General features: G+C 38.9%; 1 protein-coding gene across 3 annotated transcripts in view; it reads right to left on the reverse strand.

The window, feature by feature from the left end:
• Positions 1-21,312, reverse strand: part of RAPGEF5 (Rap guanine nucleotide exchange factor 5) — a 236,155-nt gene that overhangs the window by 132,982 nt on the left and 81,861 nt on the right. For all 3 annotated transcript variants that reach the window (XM_027574280.2, XM_027574281.2, XM_027574282.2), the window contains exon 7: positions 15,300-15,348. In XM_027574280.2, the coding sequence (XP_027430081.1) occupies positions 15,300-15,348 (49 nt within the window). The remainder of the gene's footprint in view (positions 1-15,299; positions 15,349-21,312) is intronic.

A 21,312-nucleotide genomic window follows, 5' to 3' on the forward strand; every position in this document is an offset into this window, starting at 1 on the left:
AACGTCTTCCTGGTTAAGTTCAGTGTGGAAAACCTCAGTGAGAATGTTCACTTATTCCTGAGTCCGCCCGGCAAATAAACCTCGGTAATAATTCACTTCATGTATAAAGCTTTTACTGCCAATGCCATGAGAGTATTATAATTCTGTTATCATTCCCATGACAAAATCTCCAGTTGGGTAGAGAAACACTGACAAGTTAGGCAGTTGTCCAATAAATGAGTTAGTAGCTGAAGTATAAACAACATTTTGATTGCCTCTACCATGCTTGCTTCATTAGACCAACACCCTTCATAGAACACCAGCTCACTCCCTGAGACTGCAGATCGCACAGACTTTGGAATGTGTCCGTCAAAGTTTGGCACCTCAATCACTTAGGGGTGAAGGCTGGTTAGAAATTCAGACACCAAGGGCTCCATCCAAGCTTAACTGGAGTGGGGGTGGGGGGATGGGGCACAGAGCAGGAATTACAAGCACTGCAAATTAACTGCTATGCAAATTAAATGTGAGAAACACTGCTTGACAAAAACAAAACTAGGATTATTTTTAAAAGTATCTATCCATCCCTGCTTCCTCATCTCCAAACAAAAACCCTTTGTCAAAATTTAAGAAGTTGTATAGTACAAGACATCATGGCCTCTGGTGTCAAAATTTCTATCGCCAATCTCATTCCAAAAACAGATCTCAATCACTGTATGCAGCATTTAAATGCAGTATTTTTATGACCCATCTGAAAAAGCAAATAGCTAGAACTACAGTTTGGCCACTTACAAAGAAAATGTCTGATTCAGAAATTCTCAAATGTTCAATATTTATGTGTGTCTTACATAAACGGAAAGAACAGTACATGAAGCAAATTTCACTTTTATTGCAACAGCATCCCTGGTAGAACTCAGCTACATCAAATGGCTTGCTTTGCGTTCCGTACTGCGGAGCATTATTATACTCACACACACTGCTCATGTCATTGCAGTTTTACTGAGAACAGCTCCATTTTCATGCCTGTTTACACAATTAGATTTTGAATGTGATGAATGCTGGACAATAGCTGGGTCATGTGGCCAAGACAAAGATTTCCCTTGATAGCTCTTACTTGTCAATACAAATGAGAGTTAGAAAATGTTCTCTGAGGAGGGGGGCAGGAGCAGGAAGGGCCTTCCACACATTTTCCCGGAGGAAAAAGGCACCGAATCACAAAAGTTTAGAAAGGAAATTAAATGACCAAAAGTCATCATTCCCATATTCCTACTGAGTAGGCATCAATGTATAATTAAAGAGAAGTAAAGCTGCCTAGAACTTGGTACTTAGGACACGATCCACACACAGGCTTAGCATGGCACTCTTGTCATCAACCATGGCTGACTGCTTCCTTTTATGAAAAATGGAAACGAAGGCTGAGCGCAGGCCAGTTGACTTACCAGAGTGACTGAACACAAGACAGCATGGGAGTCAAATTTCCTAGCTACATGCCCAGGACTGCTGGATTTTGGTGGGAAGATGTGTTTACCAGGCTGTAGAACTTTGTAACTTTGTAAGAACATCATATGGCAAGAGTTCTTTTTTTTTTTTTTAAGATTTTATTTATTTATTTGAGAGAGAGAGAGAGTGAGAGACAGAGAGCATGAGAGGGAAGAGGGTCAGAGGGAGAAGCAGACTCCCCACTGAGCAGGGAGCCCTACGTGGGACTCGATCCCGGGACTCCAGGATCATGACCCGAGCCGAAGGCAGTCGCTTAACCAACTGAGTCATCCAGGCACCCACATTTTAGTTCATAAGAGAGATGATTTTTTTTTAAAGATTATTTATTTATTTGACAGAGAGAGAGAGAGATCACAGGTAGGCAGACAGGCAGGCAGAGGGAGGGGGAGAAGCAGGCTTCCTGCTGAGCACAGAGCCGGATGCAGGGGCTTGATCCCAGGCCCCTGGGATCATGACCTGAGCCAAAGGCAGACGCTTAACGACTGAGCCACCCAGGCGCCCCGAGAGATGATTTTAATACAGCTTTCCATTTTATTAGCTAATCATCTTCTTTAAATATTTCCTCAAATATTCTAATATTTAAAACATCTACATCGCTTTCATTTTGTACCTTAGGGGTATACAAAGAATTATCAATTCTGAAAGTGGATGATGGATAGATCAATTCTCAACCCCCTCCTCACCCGGGTGCCCCTCAAATGCACACCTTTATTCATACACAAAGAATTGGTCAGCCACAGAGCTTTAAGTGGATGCCCGGCCTTTCAGGGCACTTGGTCATTCGCGTACCAGCCTCTCAGGCTGGCCTCGGGACACTGGGTGGCATGTATCATATGTTCATCTGGGAAGCAGCTCCCACTCCCCAGAAGACCAAGAACAAAGGAGCTGGCAGGCTTCAGGGAGAAGCTGCCCAGTCAACAGTGGATTAAAGACACCCATTAGTTGCCTCAATCAGCTAATTAGCTCAACAAATGCAAAACCTAAATCATTAAAGAAAGTGGCCATGATTGCATTGCTGGCTTCTGATTTGGTGTCACCAACCCAGCAGGGTGGGAACAGGGTAGTTCCACAGAAAACAAAGAACTGTCCACACAGGGGAACTGGAATGGGATGCGGGTCATTTTTTTATGAAAGTCGAGGCCTGCCAGGAAGTTTCACTGACAAGGAGAGAGTACCAGGGAGACCTCTGTGTTTATGCTTTGAAATTTAAATCAATTTAAATATAAATTGCTCTCCTTTTTTGTCATTACGAGAGAGAAGTAAAATGTGGGTTTCAGATCTCTGGTGTGCAAATGGTCATTAACTTTCATTTGACCTTGGGTGTAGAACTAATATTGAATTTATGCACAGGGTACACTCATTATACTCATCTAGTTTCCGCACAGAAAATAATGCTCCCAGGAGCTGCAATGCTAGAAGCTGCTTTTCGGGCACTCAAATAGAAAACTTGATTCTTCCTTTAAAGCCTCTCTCCTGCCTTCCACCCACCTCTCTGCTCCAAAAGCACCTCGGGGAGGCTTGGCAACATGTATAAAACATGGGCACGAACAGGTAAAAATCCGAATGACATAAAATCGTTGTCCTGGACACACGTAGGACAAGAGCCTGGTCTGTGAGCTTTCATATTCCTGGAGACAGTTACCATCAGTACTCAGGTCTCCTTCCCAGGATCTGATTCCCTAAGACAGGGACATTTAGAGCGATAATTACCTTTGTCTGTTGAGCCTTATAAGCATTACATACCACCACTGAAGTGCCCCACAGCACTTTGTTTTGGAAACAAAACCCCTGCATTCTGGAGCACACTCTGTTGTGGTTGTAATTATTCACCTCCTTGGCAAATCAGTTTCATTTACTATCCTAATGGACAAGACCATGTTGAAGGGTGAAAAAAATCAGCTCGCTTGCTTTCCTCAATTCTAAACAATCCTCAGGGTTAAAGGAACCCAACTTCAATACACTCAGATCTCTTGCTGTTCAAAGAGAAATCAGGGCAAAGGGCTATTTTCTTTTATAGTATGCCACTGAATGGTTATTTATCATTTCGACTTAATAGCTCTAATTACAAAAGACAGTGTCACGGGATATTTTTTAAAGGCAATTTTCTTTGTATCCCAGTGGGAGAGTTAGAAAAATTTACAAAGCATCTGCTGCATGCATTTTCAATTGTTTCTGGGTTTTACCAATGCTATTATTTTCTTGATTGCAAGAATTTTACATTTTCAAAGATCTTTAACTTGACAATGCATTGATAACTACTCTTAAGACTCTTCTTGTGGTTTTATGCCATTAAAAAAAAGAAAGAAAGATCTAACCTGTCAACCACTGAATTGATCTCTGGTAAGAACATGCACTAGTGGAGACGGGATATGGACGCACAAAACCTGTCAGCAAAGCAGGGACAGAAGAACAGGCTCTGGAAATGTTAGAACAAGGAGTTATTATGGCACCAGAGAAGGAGAGAGATTTTACAAGCTTCAACAATCAGCATGGTGTTAGGCAAAGCTCTCTCTTCTAGGGAAAACATCCTACATCGTCATCAATCAGGAAGACCACAATGTTGTGTTGATTATTTTAGGGGAAAACACACGCGACTTCTTTCCTCTTGACTGACAAACGCTAAAGAACACATTTAGTGGGGCTCCAAGACAATCAGTGTGGCTCTGTGCTGACCTTGAATGAGAGTGATGGCCACGAGCTGGCGCGATGTCCGGGAGGTGGCAAAGGAGAACAGAAGGACAAAAAACACACCATGTGGAAATATAAATTCTGAGAGGACAGGTGCATCCTCAGAGGGCAGGCTAAGGAAGACTTAAGAAAATTTAAGTGGTTGAAAGTATCCCTAAAAATTAAGCATAAGATCTTAATTACTTAAAATCCAGCCAACAGACTTCTGCCATGAGAGTCTTTTTTAGCTCCAACATTCATTATTAGAGCCATCAGAGACCAGATGAATAAAGACCTGTAAGAGAAGATCACCATAGCTTTTAGTTTTAAATTTTCAATATAAAATATCACAGAAAACTGGAAAGGTCGGAGGAGTCTGACACAGCAGTAACTGTACTAGCATGGGAGGCTGTCTTTGCTGGCCCTAACGGTGTTATTAACACCTACTCTAAAATCCCATTCTAGTGTGCCTTCTCCTATATACGAGCTGTGTGTTTACAAAAGGGAAAGGTTCAAGGCAAACAGGTTCTCCATTAAAAGGAGAAATCTGTCCACTAAAAATAAAACGTAAAAATTTAGAGGACACTAGAAGTCAGAGCAATTCCATAGGCTTAATGGGTTTTTTCTTCTAAATGTGGAAAAGGAAAAGCTTTCTTTATGCTAAAAATAATCTATTTCATTTTTCATGACAAAGCAACATGAATATCTTGTCTTTGGAATGCTTCTGCCCTGAAGATGTTTTTTCAATTGTGTCAGACCTCAAGTCTCACATCAGAGCTTCTTGTCCACACTTCATTTCCCCCAACCTTACATACATATTCTTAAGAAGGAGGCTTAAAACTGCTGAAATTTCCTAGTAAGAACTGCTGATGCCCAGTGATGGTTACTAACAGGAGATCTTCAAAGCTGGCAATTGACCCAGATTACGGGGGTGACAGAAGCCCCTTAACCTGTCTGATGGGCCCACCTTGACGACCAGATCTGGGGTTGCCTTCTTGAATATGCTACATGCACAGAGTTCACTGCATGGCACACAGAAGCAACCAGGTTGTTGAAATCACACACCCATTCAAATGCCTAATTAAGCTTGACAATAGGATCCAAAGATGAGAAAACTAACAAGAGGATCTAGAAGGCTAGGAGAGACAATTTAACCTCAATGTAAAACACTGGCTTCCCTCTCATCCTTTCTATTAAAACCTATTAAAAATAATGTTTACAAAAAGCTCAAACTAAACACAATAGAGTGAAACTATTTTATACTATTTTATATTATATATATTTAATATCCCCAAGAAATAATAAAATATCTTGGTACACAAATACCACTTTAATCTCAATCCCTGGCTAATTTATCCTGGGAAGAGAAAAAAAAATGCTGCTATCTGCTACTTTTAAAATGTATGAGCTTTTACCCTGGTGTTTTCCATTCCAGGAACCAAAGTGGAAAATGGAAACATCTTTTTGCAAATCCCATCTTTATTCTCATAATCCAGAAACGTACTAACAAGGGAGGGAGCGTTGTGTAGTCAGAAAAACTGGAGATGGGGCATTGAAACCCTGGGGTTTGCATTCTGGCTGCGGGCTGGCTAGCCTAGGTGATCTCAGGAGTAACATTTCCTCTCTAAATCTTGACACTGAGACACAACGCAAACGCAAACAGCGCCTCCTGTGGTGGGCACACATATGGTGCCCCACTCACCACCCGTCCCTCTTCTGCTGGTTTTCCTTGAGGGGCCGCATCCATCCCAGCCTTAGGCCATATATCTTCTCTTGTGTGGGGGTCACCTGACCTCTCGAACCACCCTGATTCTACTGCTCCAGAGGTGGACATGTCATTCTTCCAACAAGGTCCCCAACGAGATGTCTGTGGAGACTACCCGGATAGAGGTTTTCTCCCTTTCTGCTGAGATTAACTCCAGAGATTCTCTGAAGCCCATAAATTCCCTTTGTGGTTTTCAGGTTTTTTTTTTGTTTGTTTGTTTTTCTAGCACTTGCTCCTAAAAGAGTCCTGAATAAAATATTCTCAAGGGTGTGACTCCATTAAGGATAATGAAGGTAATTAATAAAAATATGTATTGCTATAATTAAATATTAGAGTTGAAAGGCATCTCCCACGTTATCAGATTCTACCAATCCCCTCATGATGCAAATTGAAATCACTTTGCTAAGGTCACAGTGACAATTAATGGCATAAACAGAGCCCAGAATCCCTTTCTTTCTTTTCCAAACTTGCATTTCCTAGATACATAGTTTTAAAGCACTTAACTAGCTATGAACTAAGCAGAGTAAAATATAACAACTGCGAAGGAGACTTACCAATATGGTATTTCTGGCTTTCCAGAAATAGAAGCCCACCATGCACAAATTTCATACGATCTAAAGAGAATGGGAGCTAAAAGTGCTTTGGCTGTAGATTCCTGGAAAAGGGAAAAAAACATATCTCCCAAGACTCTAATTAGCTAACATTAGCAGCAGAATAAGCAATCGAACAAAAAGAAAGCGCAAGGATATCTGTGCTAATTTTTGTAAATCTCTTGAAGCCTTAAAATGCTATTCACATCCACTAAGGCTAGCATTTGGAGGAGAAAAGTGTTTAAAGGCACATCCTAATGGCCTTTTAGAAAATTACAACAAAATGGATCTTTTACTAAGCTAGAGCCTTGAATCATTTATATAATCTATCGATTGTCATTTACTTTTATTTCTGTTTGCACGGTGAGCTGAAATAAAAAACTTTTGCTTTATACTAATTCTTGTTTTAATAACCCTTGGCAATGAGACATAAATCTGTCATGACCACCTGAGCCCTAATTAACAGTTTTACTGCAAGACATAAGATATTAGGGTAATCAATTCCTTCTGTCAAGCCCCAGATGTGCTATCATTTTCATACTTTTTATTAGATGTACACCAACTTCTTTTTCTTCTTCCTTAAAAAACCTCAGAATAGTTTTAGAAAACCACATCAAGCATACACAGAATGTACCATTCTGCAGCTGGAACTCTACTTAACTAAGGCTATGCTTAATGCCTCTGCATTTTATCACCTCCTAACTACACAGTAATAAGTTCTTCTTTTTCAAACAGCCAGTGATTCATTAATGTTTTCCATTTATGAAACATGTGTTGTAATTTATTTATTTGTTTTTTAAAAAGATTTTATTTATTTATTTATTTGAGAGAGAGAATGAGAGAGAGAGAGAGAGAGCATGAGAGGGGGGAGGGTCAGAGGGAGAAGCAGACTCCCCGCTGAGCGGGGAGCCCGATGCGGGACTTGATCCCAGGACTCCAGGATCATGACCTGAGCCGAAGGCAGTCGCTTAACCAACTGAGCCACCCAGGCGCCCAAACATGTGTTGTAATTTAAAAACAGCAGGGGCTATATTTATCTTTGCTATTATATCCTCACTAGATACACCACCTCACTGTATATTCCAGGGACCTTATACTGTACCTGGAGTACAGCAGGTGCCAAATTAGAATCTGAGAAAGGCATGAAGGAATGCAATACCTATGAGAGCCTCTCTTGTACCTTGCCATTGCCATTTTTCATCTACTCTCAATGTCAACTCAAGCTGTCAGAGTATGGAGTGAAACAGGTAAGTATCTCTAGTACTTTTCATATTTGGATTCTTTGAATACTTTAATATACAACTTATTGGACTTGTTGATTATTTCTGTCCCTAGACTGTTTACCAAATTTGTTTGGGAGTGCAGGAGAGTAATGTTTTTGTTTCTCTCTAAAATAATCTTGTTGACTCATGTTACCTTTTTTTAAGTTTTTATTTATTTACTTGAGAGAGAGAGAGAGATTGAGAGAACGAGTGGGAGGAGGGGCAGAGGTAGAAGCAGACTCCCCTAGGAGCAGGGAGCCCAACGTAGGATTCAATCCCAGAACCCTGGGATCGTGACCTGAGCCAAAGGCAGATGCCTAACCCAAAGAGTTGGCGCCCTCATGTTACTTTTCTAACCAAAATTACTATATTTAAAGTCAAGGACAAAATGAGAATGCCAACTATCAATGACCTTAGTCAATCTTATATTGGAAGACACTAGCTAATGAAATACTATGAGATAAAAAGGACTTACTTAGATGGATGAGACAGAGACAAATCAGTCATTATTGATAGATAATATATTTGTCCATATGGGAAATCCAAGATCATTTTAAAGCAAGTTATTAGAATTCATTTGAGTTCAACACTTTTGCTAGACCCAAAATTTCATACAGCAAAAATTACCAATTACAGGGCACTGGGTGGCTCAGATGGTTAAGCATCTGCCTTTGGCTCATGATCCCAGGGTCCTGGGATTGAGTCCCGCATCGGGCTCCTTGCTCAGCAGGGAGTCTGCTTCTCCCTCTCCCTCTGCCTCTCCCCCTGCTTGTTCTCTCTGTCTCTCTCGCAAATGAATAAATAAAATCTTTTAAAAAAATTACCAATTATAAAAGACAATAGATGTGGATATTAACAAACTGATTCTAAAGTTTATATGGAAGGAAAAGACCCAGAATAGCAACACAATATTAAAGGAGAAGGACAAAGTTGGAGGACTGACACTACACGATGTCAACACTTCCCAGAAAGCTACAGTAATCGAGACAGTGGAGCATTGTAGAAATAATAGGCAAATGGATCAATGGAATAGAACAGAGAGCCTAGAAATATACCCACACAAATAGAGTCACTGATCTTTGACAAAGGAGCAAAGAAAATATAATGGATAAAGAAGAGTCTTTTCACCAAATGATGCTGGAACAACTCAATATCTATACGCAAAAAAAACCCAAACCTAGACATGGTCCTGACCTTTCACAAAAATTAACTCAAAATGGATCACAGATCTAAATATAAAATGCAAAACCATAAAATTCCTAGAATATGACATAGGAGAAAACTTAGATGACCTTGAGTATGGCATGACTTTCTAGATACACCACCACAGACATGATTCCATGAAAGAAAAATAAGCTTGATTTCATTAAAACTAAAAACATCTGTTCTTCAAAAGACAATGGGAAGAGAATGAGAAGACAAGCCACAAACTGGGAGAAAAGATTTGCAAAAAAGATATGTGAAAAAGGATTCTTCCCCAAAGTATATTAAAAAAAACTCAAAAATGAGGAAACAACTAATCTAAAGATCTTAACAGACACTTCACCAGAGATATACAGATGGCAAATAAGCATATGGAAAGATGCTCCACATCTTATGTCATCAGGAAAAAGCAAATTAAAACAACGAGATACCACTACACAACTATTAGCATGGCCAAAATCCAGAACACTTAAAACAACTAATGCTGGCAAAGATACGGAGCAACAGTAACTCTCATGCATTGCTGGTGGGAATGCAAATTGGTCTAGCCAATTTGGCAGGCAGTTTGGTGGTTTCCTATAAAATGAACCATACTCTTACCATACCATCCAGTAATTGTGCCCCTTGATATTTACACAAGGGATGTGAAAATTTACATCTACACAAAAACCTGCACAGTGTTAGAGCAACTTTATTCCATCACTGCACAAACTAGGAAGCAACCAAGATGTCCTTCAGTAGATGAATGGATAAATAAACCACAGAACACGGAGACAATGGAATGTTACTGACTGCTAAAAAGAAATGAGCTTTCAAGCCATGAAAAGTCATGAAGGAACCTTAAATGCATATTATTAAGCAAAAGGAGCCAATCTGAAAAGGCTACATACTTTATGAATCCAATTATATGACTTTCTGGCAAAGGCAAGACTATGAAAACATTAAAAAGATGAGTGGTTGCCAGGGGTTGGGGAAAGAAATAAAATAGGTGAAGCACAGAAGATTCTTAGAGCAGGGAAACTATTTTATATGATACCATAATGGTAGATACGTATCCTTATACATTTGTCCAAACCCATAAAATGTACAACACAGAGTGAACCCTAACGTAAACTATAGATGTGGGGCAATAATGACGTGTCGGTGTAGGTTCGCTGATGGTAACAAATGTGCCACTCGGAGATGTTCAGAGTAGCAGAGACTGTGCACAGGTAGGGGCAGAGGGTGTATGGGAACTTTTGCATTCTCTGCTCACTTCTTCTGTGAATCCAAAACTTCTCCAAAAAGTACATCTATTAAGACAAAAAGCATCATGAAAGATAAAGACTTGAGAAACCATCACAGAAGAGAACTAAAAAAGAAAGAGAGAGAAGAGAAAGATAGTTCATTTGCAATAGTAACCTATGTCACAAGGTAACTAAAAATACAAACAAAATGTGCAAGGCCTTTATGGAGAAATTTCCACAGCAGTACTAAAAATCTGAAAAAATAAGATATCCTAGGTTCAAGGATGGAAACACTTACTTCCAAAGTGTCAAACTTATCTAATGATCTATAAGTGCAATATACTTTTAAAAATTCCAAAGGAGATTTCACGAAACCTGACAAAATAAAACTATGAGGAGAATAAGAAAGCTAAGAAGAGATTTGCCTTATCCCCACCTTAGAAAAAGTTTTATTATAAAGCTCTGGTAGGTAATTGAAATAATATATATGAATTTCATGTGCGACGGTATTAGCATCATGTCCAATGAATGCTCCTGAGGTAACTGGCTTAGCATAAGGAAAACATAAAATTTGATTTCCACCTGACACCACATACAAAACCAAATTCCAGATGACTTAAAGTCCTAACTGTGAAAAACAAAACTTTAACACTGTCTACACCTAGCTATCAACCTAGCTATTCCAATTTTAATAATTTATTATGAGAAAATAATTGGAAAAGGACAAAATAACACAAGCACAAGAATATTTCTTTAGGTCCTTCTATTATTATTTATAATAGGAAAAATATTAAAAACCTAAATGTGCAATTAGTTGTTGCTCAAGAATGAACAAGATTTAGTTAAATAAAGGTACAAGAATTAGTTAAATAAAGTGTACAGTATATATAGTTAATAAAACTAATGATGCAGATCTACATTATTGACATGAAAATAAATCCTATAAAAAGTGGATTATAGGGGCCCCTGGGTGGCTCAGATGGCTAGGCATCTGCCTTCAGCTCAGGTCATGATCCCAGGGTCCTGGGATCGAGCCCCGCATCGGGCTCCCTGCTCGGCGGGAAGCCCTGCTTCTCCCTCTCCCACTCCCCCTGCTTGTGTTCCTGCTCTCGCTATCTCTCTCTGTCAAATAAATAAATAAAATCTTTAAAAAAAAGTGGATTATATATAGCTACAGTAATCAAAACTGGTGCATACCAACACAATCTGTTCAATTGAGAATAACAGAGAACCTAGACCCACAAAAATATGTCCAACTTATTTTTGACAAAGGTATAAAAGCAATTCAATGAAAGAATGATGGTCTCTTCAACAAAGGTGCTGGGGCAACTGGACATTCATAAGCCAAAAAACCCATCAATAAAAACAGAAAAAACAACCAAAAAAACCCTTGACCTAAGTCTTAAACCTTACACAAAAACTAACTCAAACTAAATCATGGATTCAAATTTAAAACATAAAACTATAAAACTTTCAAGGGAAAAAAAAGACAAGAGAAATCTTTGGGATCTAGCACTAGACAAAGAGCTCTTAGACATACCCAAAGGCATGATCCATTAAAAAATTATTATTTTTTTCCCAAATTAAAAGCTTTTGCTCTGTGAAAGACTTTGATAAGAAAATGAAAGGACAAGCAGACTGGGAGAAAATATTTGCCAACCACATATCCAACAAAGGACTGGTATCTACAATATGTAAAGAACTCTTAAAACTCAACAGTAAACCAATAATTCAATTACAAAAAGGGCAAAAGACAAAAGAGACATTTCACCAAAGATGACATTCAGGTGGCAAATAAGCAACCTAAGGCGATCAATATCATTAAAGATATCACTTCATGCCTATTGGAATGGCTAAAATAAAAAACAGTGATGATACCAAATGCTGACAAAGATGCAGAGAAGCTGGATCACTTACATATTGCTAGTGAGAATTTAAAATGGTATAGCCAGTCTGCAAAACAGTTTGGTAGTTTCTTAAAAAACTAAGCAAGCAACTACCTAACAACCCAGCAATCATACTTGTAGGCATTTATTCCAGAGGAATGAAGACTTAGGTTCACACAAAAACCATACATGAATATTCGCAGATGTAGGTTAAGTCATAATAGCCCAAAACTGTAAGCAATCCAGATGTCCTTCAATGGGTGAGTGGTAAACATACTGTCATACATTCATATAATGGAATATTATTCAGCAATAAAACATAATCAGCTATTGATGTCCAACAACCTGAATGAATCTCCAGAGAATTACGGCAAGTGAAAAGAGCTACTCCCAAAAAGTTATATATACTGTATGATTCTATTTATTTCATATTTTTGAAGTGACAAAAATTATAGAAATAGAGAACAGAGTAGTAACTGCCAAGGGTTATGGAAGGCGTAGGGACAGGAAGAAATTCAGTGTAGTTACTAAAGAGCAACAAGATGAATCCTTGTGGTGTTGGAAGTATTCTTTATCACTGTCAATATCCTGGTTGTGAAACTGTCCCATAGTTTTGCAAAATGTTCCTGTTAGGTGAAACTGGGAAAAGAAAACATGGGATCTCTGTATTATTTCTTACACCTGCATATGAATATGTAATTACCTCAAAATACAAGAGTGCAGATAAAATGATCCCATTTTTATCAAATCTGCATATTAATATATTATAGTATCTACATATTAAAAGGGAAACATCTGGAAACAAATACAAGAAAAGTAACAGCGGTTATCTCTGTTGGTGAGATGATGGGTGACTTTTCACTTTCTTCATACATCCACATACTATCAAAATTTTTTTCATTGCACACACTACACTGTAATAGTAAGAAAAAGAACAATTAAAATTATTTTTATTATGAAAAACTATGTGCTAACTGTATATACTTTTTTCCACTGAACATTTTACTATATTAATTCTTTAAAATACCATTTTAAACCTATTTAAACATTTCATTACATTGATCAATTTTATTATTTCTCTACTACAAGGACTTAATGATTGTTTCTAACTTCTGTTTTTTTTTAAAGATTTTATTTATTTATTTGACAGAGAGAGAGACAGCGGGAGAGGGAACACAAGCAGGGGGAGTGGGAGAGGGAGAAGCAGGCTTCCCGCCAAGCAGGGAGCCTGATGTGGGGCTCGATGCAGGGCTCGATCCCAGGACCCTGGGATCGTGATCCGAGCCGAAGGCAGACGCTTAATGAACTGAGCCACCCAAGCGCCCCTCTAATTTCTTATTGTAAAAAAAAAAAAAAAAATTGCAACAGATTCCTTCTACCTGAATCTTCACATGCATCTCTGATCATGACCTCCAGTCATGGAGCTACTGGATCATAGAGTTAGGGTTTCTAGAACACATTGAAACATTGCTTTTTTGTAAAACTATGATTTTATGTCCCCACCATTAGTGTACATGTGAGAGACCGTTTCACTCTGTCCTGAATAGCCTCCAAAGTTGTGTTCACACTTCAAGCTCCACAGATCAAATGAGTAAAAAAGACAGATATAACTTCATGCAGTCACATCAAGGTTTAATAAAATTAACTCCCCCCACACAATCTTTTATTTTGCATGCTCTAACATGTGTGGGTCTTACTTCTCTTCACCTCCAGAAAGTTCGAACTTCTTAGCCTGACATCCCAAATCCACCTCTTTTTGCCCTGTTCACTTGGCTCTAGTTACTCATACCTCTTTGCTGTTCCTCAAGCACATTTTGCACACCTCTGCCCAAATGCTATTGTTTGGATATCCACAGGGCTCACCCCTTCACTGACTTCAGGTCTTTATTCAAATGTCCCCTACCAGAGTCCCTTCCATCTCACCCTGTGTGAATTAGTAACCCTCATCTCCAGCCTCCCTATCTATATTTATTTGCTCTGTTTTTCTCCCTTTTTTCTAAAACTTAAAAAAAAAAAACCAAAAACAAAAACCCTACCCTCTATGGCACTGCCATTCCAACTCATACGGACTGTAAGTTTTGTCTCCTTATGATTACAGGAATGAAGAGCAGCTCTAGCACAATTTATTTCTAGGCCCTCTCTCCCCAAACTTTCATACTGATGTCCTCTCTCCATCAGGCCTCCACCTATGCAAACAGCCATGATCCGATGCTGGCACTGAAGAGCCCTATTTACGGCTGCCCGCTCTGTTCACTACCCTGGGGGTCAGGATGGCTGTTCTTTCCCTCCTCCTCTCTACCTTTACAGCAGGCAGTCTCTGTGTCCTCTCCCAGCCAAATCAACAAACACAAGAGATCACATATGATAAGCTAATTCACACTAATGTGTGTTTGATTCAAAAAGTAACTGAGGGAAAAGCAAACTCTTAAAGTTTCTAAGTGGAAAAAGAAAGATGTAAAATGCATGGTTTGTGTTTTCAAGACATTTCTGTTCCATTTAGTTCTTCGGTTTTTGTCATGTCTTTGATTTTATCATAGTCTTTCTGCCTGAAAAATCTTATTCCAATTTACCATGATCCAAGCAGCACCTTCCTTCAGTTTGTCATTCTATTCAGCATTGACCTCTTCCCTCTGAACAGCAAACGATGCCTCCCTCTCGCACTCTTCCTAAGTGTTTTTCTACCTCAGTGAGTCTCCATCTCATATTGAATTTCACCAGAGTATGGCTTTCTCTCCTTCAAAATATATCTGAAAGCTCCCTTTTCCTTTCCACATATTGCTTCCAGATTGTGTCCTACAGGTATCAGGGATCAGATCCACGCAATTAGTCCTACATAAAATGCTTGCTTTTAAAATGTCATTACACAATTATTTTTAGAAGAAACTCCTTTGAGATGAAAAACATACCCTTAAACAAAGACCATCTTTGTGTTATTTTCCTCTGTCATTATGATAGGTAAATGCTATGTGGTTTGCTTTCTTGGGTTGTGTACTTAGACTTTCTTCACAGTTGCAATGGACTACAAATGTATTTTTTATTATTAATTTCATTTTTCCTTGAAATATGAAATAAATTAAAGCAAAGCAGTGAAATTTCAAGGAACTATATATAACAGTCTGTGCTTCTTCAATGGCAGAATAGATAATTTTAAAAACAAACAGTGATACTTCTCTGCATTCTGCATCAAAACTTCCTGAGATACACTCCCAGGAAAGACTACTCACCAGATTTCCTTGCTTTCAAAGCAATAACAGCTGCTAGTTCTCTCTGCACCTAGTAAGATATTAGGGGGAAAAATCAAATTAGAATAAGAAAAATGTGGTTATCAAAAGCAGTACTTTGTGTTTAGGTATGCACCAAAATTAAGAGTTACTGCAATGGAAGTTAAGTTTGCTGTCATGCTTTGGGGTTTTGTTTGTTTTTAGTATCAGGGAAAAACCTCTGCATAGGAATTTTAGGCGAAAAATCTGGAAGAATCATATTGACTTACTTTCAAAAGAAATTAAACAGTTGTCAGAATGTATACACTGTAAAACATTGGTATTTTTTATACGATTATGGGAAGAGTCTCAAAATTGTAACTGGAAAACATATAGAAATACCGTAAATAACCAATTATTAAAACATGCACAATACCTTGGCAAAGATACTAAATATTATTTATCCCTCAAAGATTCTAGTTTATCTAGAAATTCTAGAAAAATTAAATAGGTGGTCCTGGTGTAATTGGGTCTCTACTCAAACACCATCAATGCTCATTTGAAGTCTGACAGGTTTATGGCAAGCATTTTGGAAAATATGCCCCAGAAAAGCAAGTGTCATAGACTCACAGGGTAGCTGAAATGGGAACAGACAAGACAAACTTTAAAATCCTAAGTGCCTTCAACCCCACTTATTTGCTTGCTCTCTCTCTCCACCCACCTCCCCCAAATCTGAATGCCTAAATCCTTTCCTAAAAGCATTCCCAAAGAGGACCATAAAACAGAGACAAAAAAGATAATCAGTCACTTTCAAAGATAAGATAAAAAAAAAAAAGACACCATGAAGATAATCTTTGGGAAATCTATGTTCAGCAGCAATAAAAATTCAAAATGAACAAGCTCATTCCTCTCTAGGACAGTCTTTTAAGCACAGAAGTACGAATGTGTTCAGGTGTTTGGAGGTGCTGGTGAGTTTGGAAGTGTCCTGCAGCTTATTACACTAATGACATTTTAAAGGGAGAATACACAAGTTCAAGGTTACATAAGACTTGCCATTGAAGTTAATCTAATTTATATTCATTTACTTGAAGGCGAAAGTAGATCTATATGCTAGACTCTGGGACCCCGCTGCGGACTGCCCTCACAACGGCCACATCATCGCCCCTGAGGAAGGCAGCTTCCCCCACCACTGCTTTACTGCTGTGTTGTCCCCGCCTGGCTAATAGGCAGGCCATGCAAAAGGGCATACTCTTCATTTAGCCCATTCTTTGATACTTTCAGCCTCTCTCTCTCTGGAAAATTATACAATAATGAGAAGGCCATTCAGTCCCTCTTCAACCCTGGGAGTCTCAGCTCTGAAAATGCTCATGGTAGGAAAATTTGCAGTTGAACAACTTAGGGATAAAAAGAGGGCCATGGGAAAGAGAAGGGTTACATGACCAGAGAAAAACCTTTACAAATACTCGTATGGGTAGTCACATAACAACAAAAGCCACACATTAAAAACATCATTTATTGCATACTTTATGTATTTGTAATGTATCCGCCTCTCTATTCAGGATTTTCCTCCCTCATAGCATCACAAATACTTGGGGCTGGGGGCAAAGATGCAGACTATAAACATCCACTGGGATCTTGTCAACGGCTTCCTGATTTTATGACCTCGCAGGGAAGATCCCACCGTGGCTCAGGGCCAGGAAGAAAGCACAGATGGGAAAAGATGTCGGAGACAGATCCCTTCATTTGCTTACAGAAGATCAAAAACAGTCTTCCTCACCCTTCTCTCAGTTTTCCAAATGTGAAATTCTCTTCAGCAGATCTTCAGTTTTTCTTTCTCTAATTAGAAATGTCTCAAAATACAAAGAGCTCAGAAAAGGGAGGTATTAGATTCCCAACTTTGTGTAACACCTCATCTTTTCAAAGATGTGGTGGGGCAAGAAAGGGAGGAAGGGGATGCGTAAGGAAAGGGTACCACATTTGGGCAGAGCTGGAAGGAGGGGAGAGAGGGCAAGGAGAGAGATAAGAACTTCACAGGTGAATGCTGAAGGAACCTAAGTTTAAAAAAAAAAACGTTTTAGGGGGCATCTGGGTGGCTCAGTCGTTGAGCGTCTGCCTTCGGCTCAGGTCATGGTCCCAGGGTCCTGGGATCAAGCCCCATACCGGGCTCCCTGCTCTGCGGGAAGCCTGCTTCTCCCTCCCCCACTCTCCCTGCTTGTGTTCCCTCTCTCGCTATGTCTCTCTCTGTCAAATAAATAAATAATAAAAAAATAAATAAATAAAAATAAAAATAAAAGTTTTAAAGTAAATGAGATTACTCTACAGAACCACACAAAGTCCCCTGAGTGTCTGCAGTCAGGGAGAATTTCAGAGTGTGTTATGCAGAGTGGGGTGTGGAATAGCTTCCATGTTTCTGCCCCAGGATGGAGGCTTTTGACAAAAACCCCAAGGGTAGGTATTCTTCCTACAAAACACAAAGGACAAAGTGCTGATCAAGCAAAAACACAAACTAGCTAAGATCTGATTACATGTTCCTATAGCATCTCCACAGAACCTTTTTTTTTTTAAGCACACTGTCAAGTATTTAATCATTTTCTTTTTTTTTAAAGATTTTATTTATTTGAGTGAGAGAGAATGAGAGATAGAGAGCACGAGAGGGAAGAGGGTCAGAGGGAGAAGCAGACTCCCCGCTGAGCAGAGAGCCCGATGTGGGACTCGATCCCGGGACTCCAGGATCATGACCTGAGACGAAGGCAGTCGCCTAACCAACTGAGCCACCCAGGCACCCAGGTATTTAATCATTTTCAAATGAATGACTAATTCCTGTCTTCTGGATGGAAGCTCCAATGAGGCAGGGACCTGTTTGTCTTTTTATGGTATTATCCAGAGCAATCACTAACAATCATTCATTGGCCCACAGGAGGTGGATGCATACACAACTTTAGGAAAAATGTGGGAAGGACCTAGGGGAGAGAAAAATGACAAGAGAAGGCTAATAAGCTACTAACAAGCTACTCCCAGCAGGAATCTTCAGAACAGAATATTAGAAGGACTCAGGGCTTCCTCTGCCAATAATTATTACTTTTATATTGAAAACTGAAACTCTAAGCAGCTGCAGAAACAGAAACTAGAATTTTCTAGGAAGGGACTGGTTGGCACTGAACACGAAGTTCTAGTACCAAAACATATTCTGACAACTTCCTGAGACACCCCAAGCAAAAGCCATCCAGCTGTGAGATGCTCCAGAATTCCTGACAGTCAGGAACTGTTTGAGATAATAAATGTGTAGTTCCAAACCACCAAAGTTTGAGGTAGTTTGTTCTACTGAGGAGTCTTTTATAAGAAAATGACTATTTTTCTATTTGATCTACTTGTGTTATTGGTTAACCTTAGTTTCTCTGTGATTGAAATGAACCCTCCTCTTAGATCAGGCTCAAGACATGTACGCATGCACAGCCAAGAGCCACATTCTGATACTGGCCCTTGTTTTTATTTAATGTGGGTGCTAATCCACTGCCTGGGTAAGTGGAAGAAGGATGCATTATTACCTTGGCCTTCCCTATCACAACCCTTCCCCACTATGATCTGCAGCCCCTGGGGCTAGATGTAGTTCAGAATTCAAACTTTTATCCATTTCAGAAAGAGATCCTATCTATGTCACATCCTCAGGGAGGTCTGGGGCAGCAACTTGTCATCAGAAATCAGACACATGAATATATTGCTGCAGTGAAATGTGTACTTATTCATACCAAATGAGACAATGGAAAACTAGAAAAAGCCTCGGGATTTTCCACTGTTTATGTTCAGAGTAGGTTAGATTTTGTCACCAAGTACGGAGAAACTTGTTTTCCAGAGCTTCTGTATTTCAGAGGTGAATAATAGATGGTAAACCTCTACAAACTGTTCACTAAAAGCTTCTCTCCCTCATTTTTTTCCCTCATGTTTCCTCTTGTCAAATAGCTATGGAGTCACTGCTTTATTAAGAAATGCTTTCTTTAACTAGCTTGGATTTTCATCAATCTATTTCAGCAGTTCCCAAGCCTGACTGCACATTAGAATCACTTGGGGAGCTTTAAAAAACTACTGACCTTGAGCCCCAACTAAGTCAGCCTCTCTGGGGGAGAGTCCAAGTATCAGTACTAGCTGCTGTTGGTGTTTCAAAGGTCCCTAAGTGATTCCAGGCTGTATGCAGGGTTGACAATCACTGCTCTGTTCAATAAGATATCTTAGTTTTCCCAAGACTCAACCTTTTAATCTTATAATCATTTCAAATGGCAATCCATCTTTACTTTGTATGTTGTTCTCCTCTAATTTAATTCATTTGTAAAGGAACATGGCCTTCCCTGTATTCTAGCTATAGAATTATGCTATAATCCAATCAAATGATAAGATTCAGTTACTAAATCAGCAGTTTCACAGATACCAACTACTCAAGTTCAAGGAAAACTGTAAGGACACTTTTTAAGAGGCTGAAACTTTAATTGAGGATGGGTAGTCACATAACAACAAATGACTCAACATGCAAGAGCACGAAATAATTAAAAACACATCCGTAGCTTAGGGTATATTTGCTCTTGTGAATATTTACATAGATAGGGTAATTAAGGGACTAAGAAGACATTGGTTGAAACTTTCCCTCTCCCCTTGTTACCTATCAGAAACATGTTGCAATATTTTAAACTTCTTCAACAATCAGTAGGGCTGTTCACAAAATAGCCCTGAAATTCAACAAGAGTAAGAGCCAGTCTTACTTCTAGCATTTTGTCTTCTCTTCTCTTTGGCACTTTAATCTTGCCTTCAGCCCCCAAATCCAAATGCTCAGGAAGTCGTTTTGTGGCAATGCCAAGACTGAAGAGGCAAAAGAAAAGTGTCAAATGCAAACTCTGAGTGCCAGGGAGCATCTCTAGGAGAGGTTAACTGAGAAGACATGGAGGAAGAAGCCCTTAAAAACCAAGCTGGTTTGGCAAGACAGATCAAATGTGGCAAAGTCTTAGCTAACCGAAGCATTGTCCTTACAAACTAACTTCGAATAAATCGCCAAAGATTTCCTAAAGGTTTTAAGTAAATCTATTTTAGAAACATTTAAATTATGATATGATAGAAATGTTTTACAAACATAGAAACTATTTTCTCAATTTCCTCCATTAAATATAAGAGGAAACATAATCCAATTCTCTTCCCTGTTCTATTCCCAAATATACTCACTTTTAAACCACTATAAAACCTTAAGCTAGTAAGGACATGAAGAACTCCAGAAAGAAACAAATATATATGCTCCTTAATCAACACTCTTTTAGTAAGACACAAACTGAGCAGTGAGGGTGGCTAGACCTTTGTCCTACAAGGAACACCCATGAATTAAGTTACAATCTCCTTTGTTCCTTCCTCAGAGGCCTGTTTTCCTCTTTCCAAATTCATTATTTTGTTCCAAAGAACTAATATTGCCACAAGCCTGACACATGGATAATCTTGCAATTACCTGTTATTAGAAAACCAATAATTAGAAACCAATAATTAGAAAATTAAGAAAGTTGTTTATACATCTGTCCAGACACTACTGTTCTCCACCTAACAGTTTATTTAACAAATAGTTGTCTTCCCAGTAATTGCTGTCACCACATCGAAGATGTATTTGTTAAGCATACTGGGATGATAAAGTATGCTTACTCATCTATTTCAAGGCTATTAGGGATATTTAAAAAATCTTTTATGTAGAATATTCTGTTGAACATACACAGATAGGCCTATTAATTTTATTATAACTTAGACAACAGCTGACTGTTCAAAGACCAATATATATGTGGAACTGGCCTGAAAGCAACAAGATGCATTGGAATGAATTCCTCCACTTAAGCTTTTAAATCTGCTATTTAAGTTGGCTATATGTATATACATCTACTTTGACAGAGCTTCACATTAAAAAGATCTGGTAGTTTTTAGGTGATCACAAGCATGGTGTGAATTAACAATGGAAATGAGATTACTTAGAATAAATAACAATGTTTTTAGGAATATTACGAAAAGATGACATTCAGACCAC

The sequence above is a fragment of the Zalophus californianus genome, chromosome 12, assembly GCF_009762305.2.
Source record: "Zalophus californianus isolate mZalCal1 chromosome 12, mZalCal1.pri.v2, whole genome shotgun sequence".
Taxonomy (NCBI): Eukaryota; Metazoa; Chordata; class Mammalia; order Carnivora; family Otariidae; genus Zalophus; species Zalophus californianus.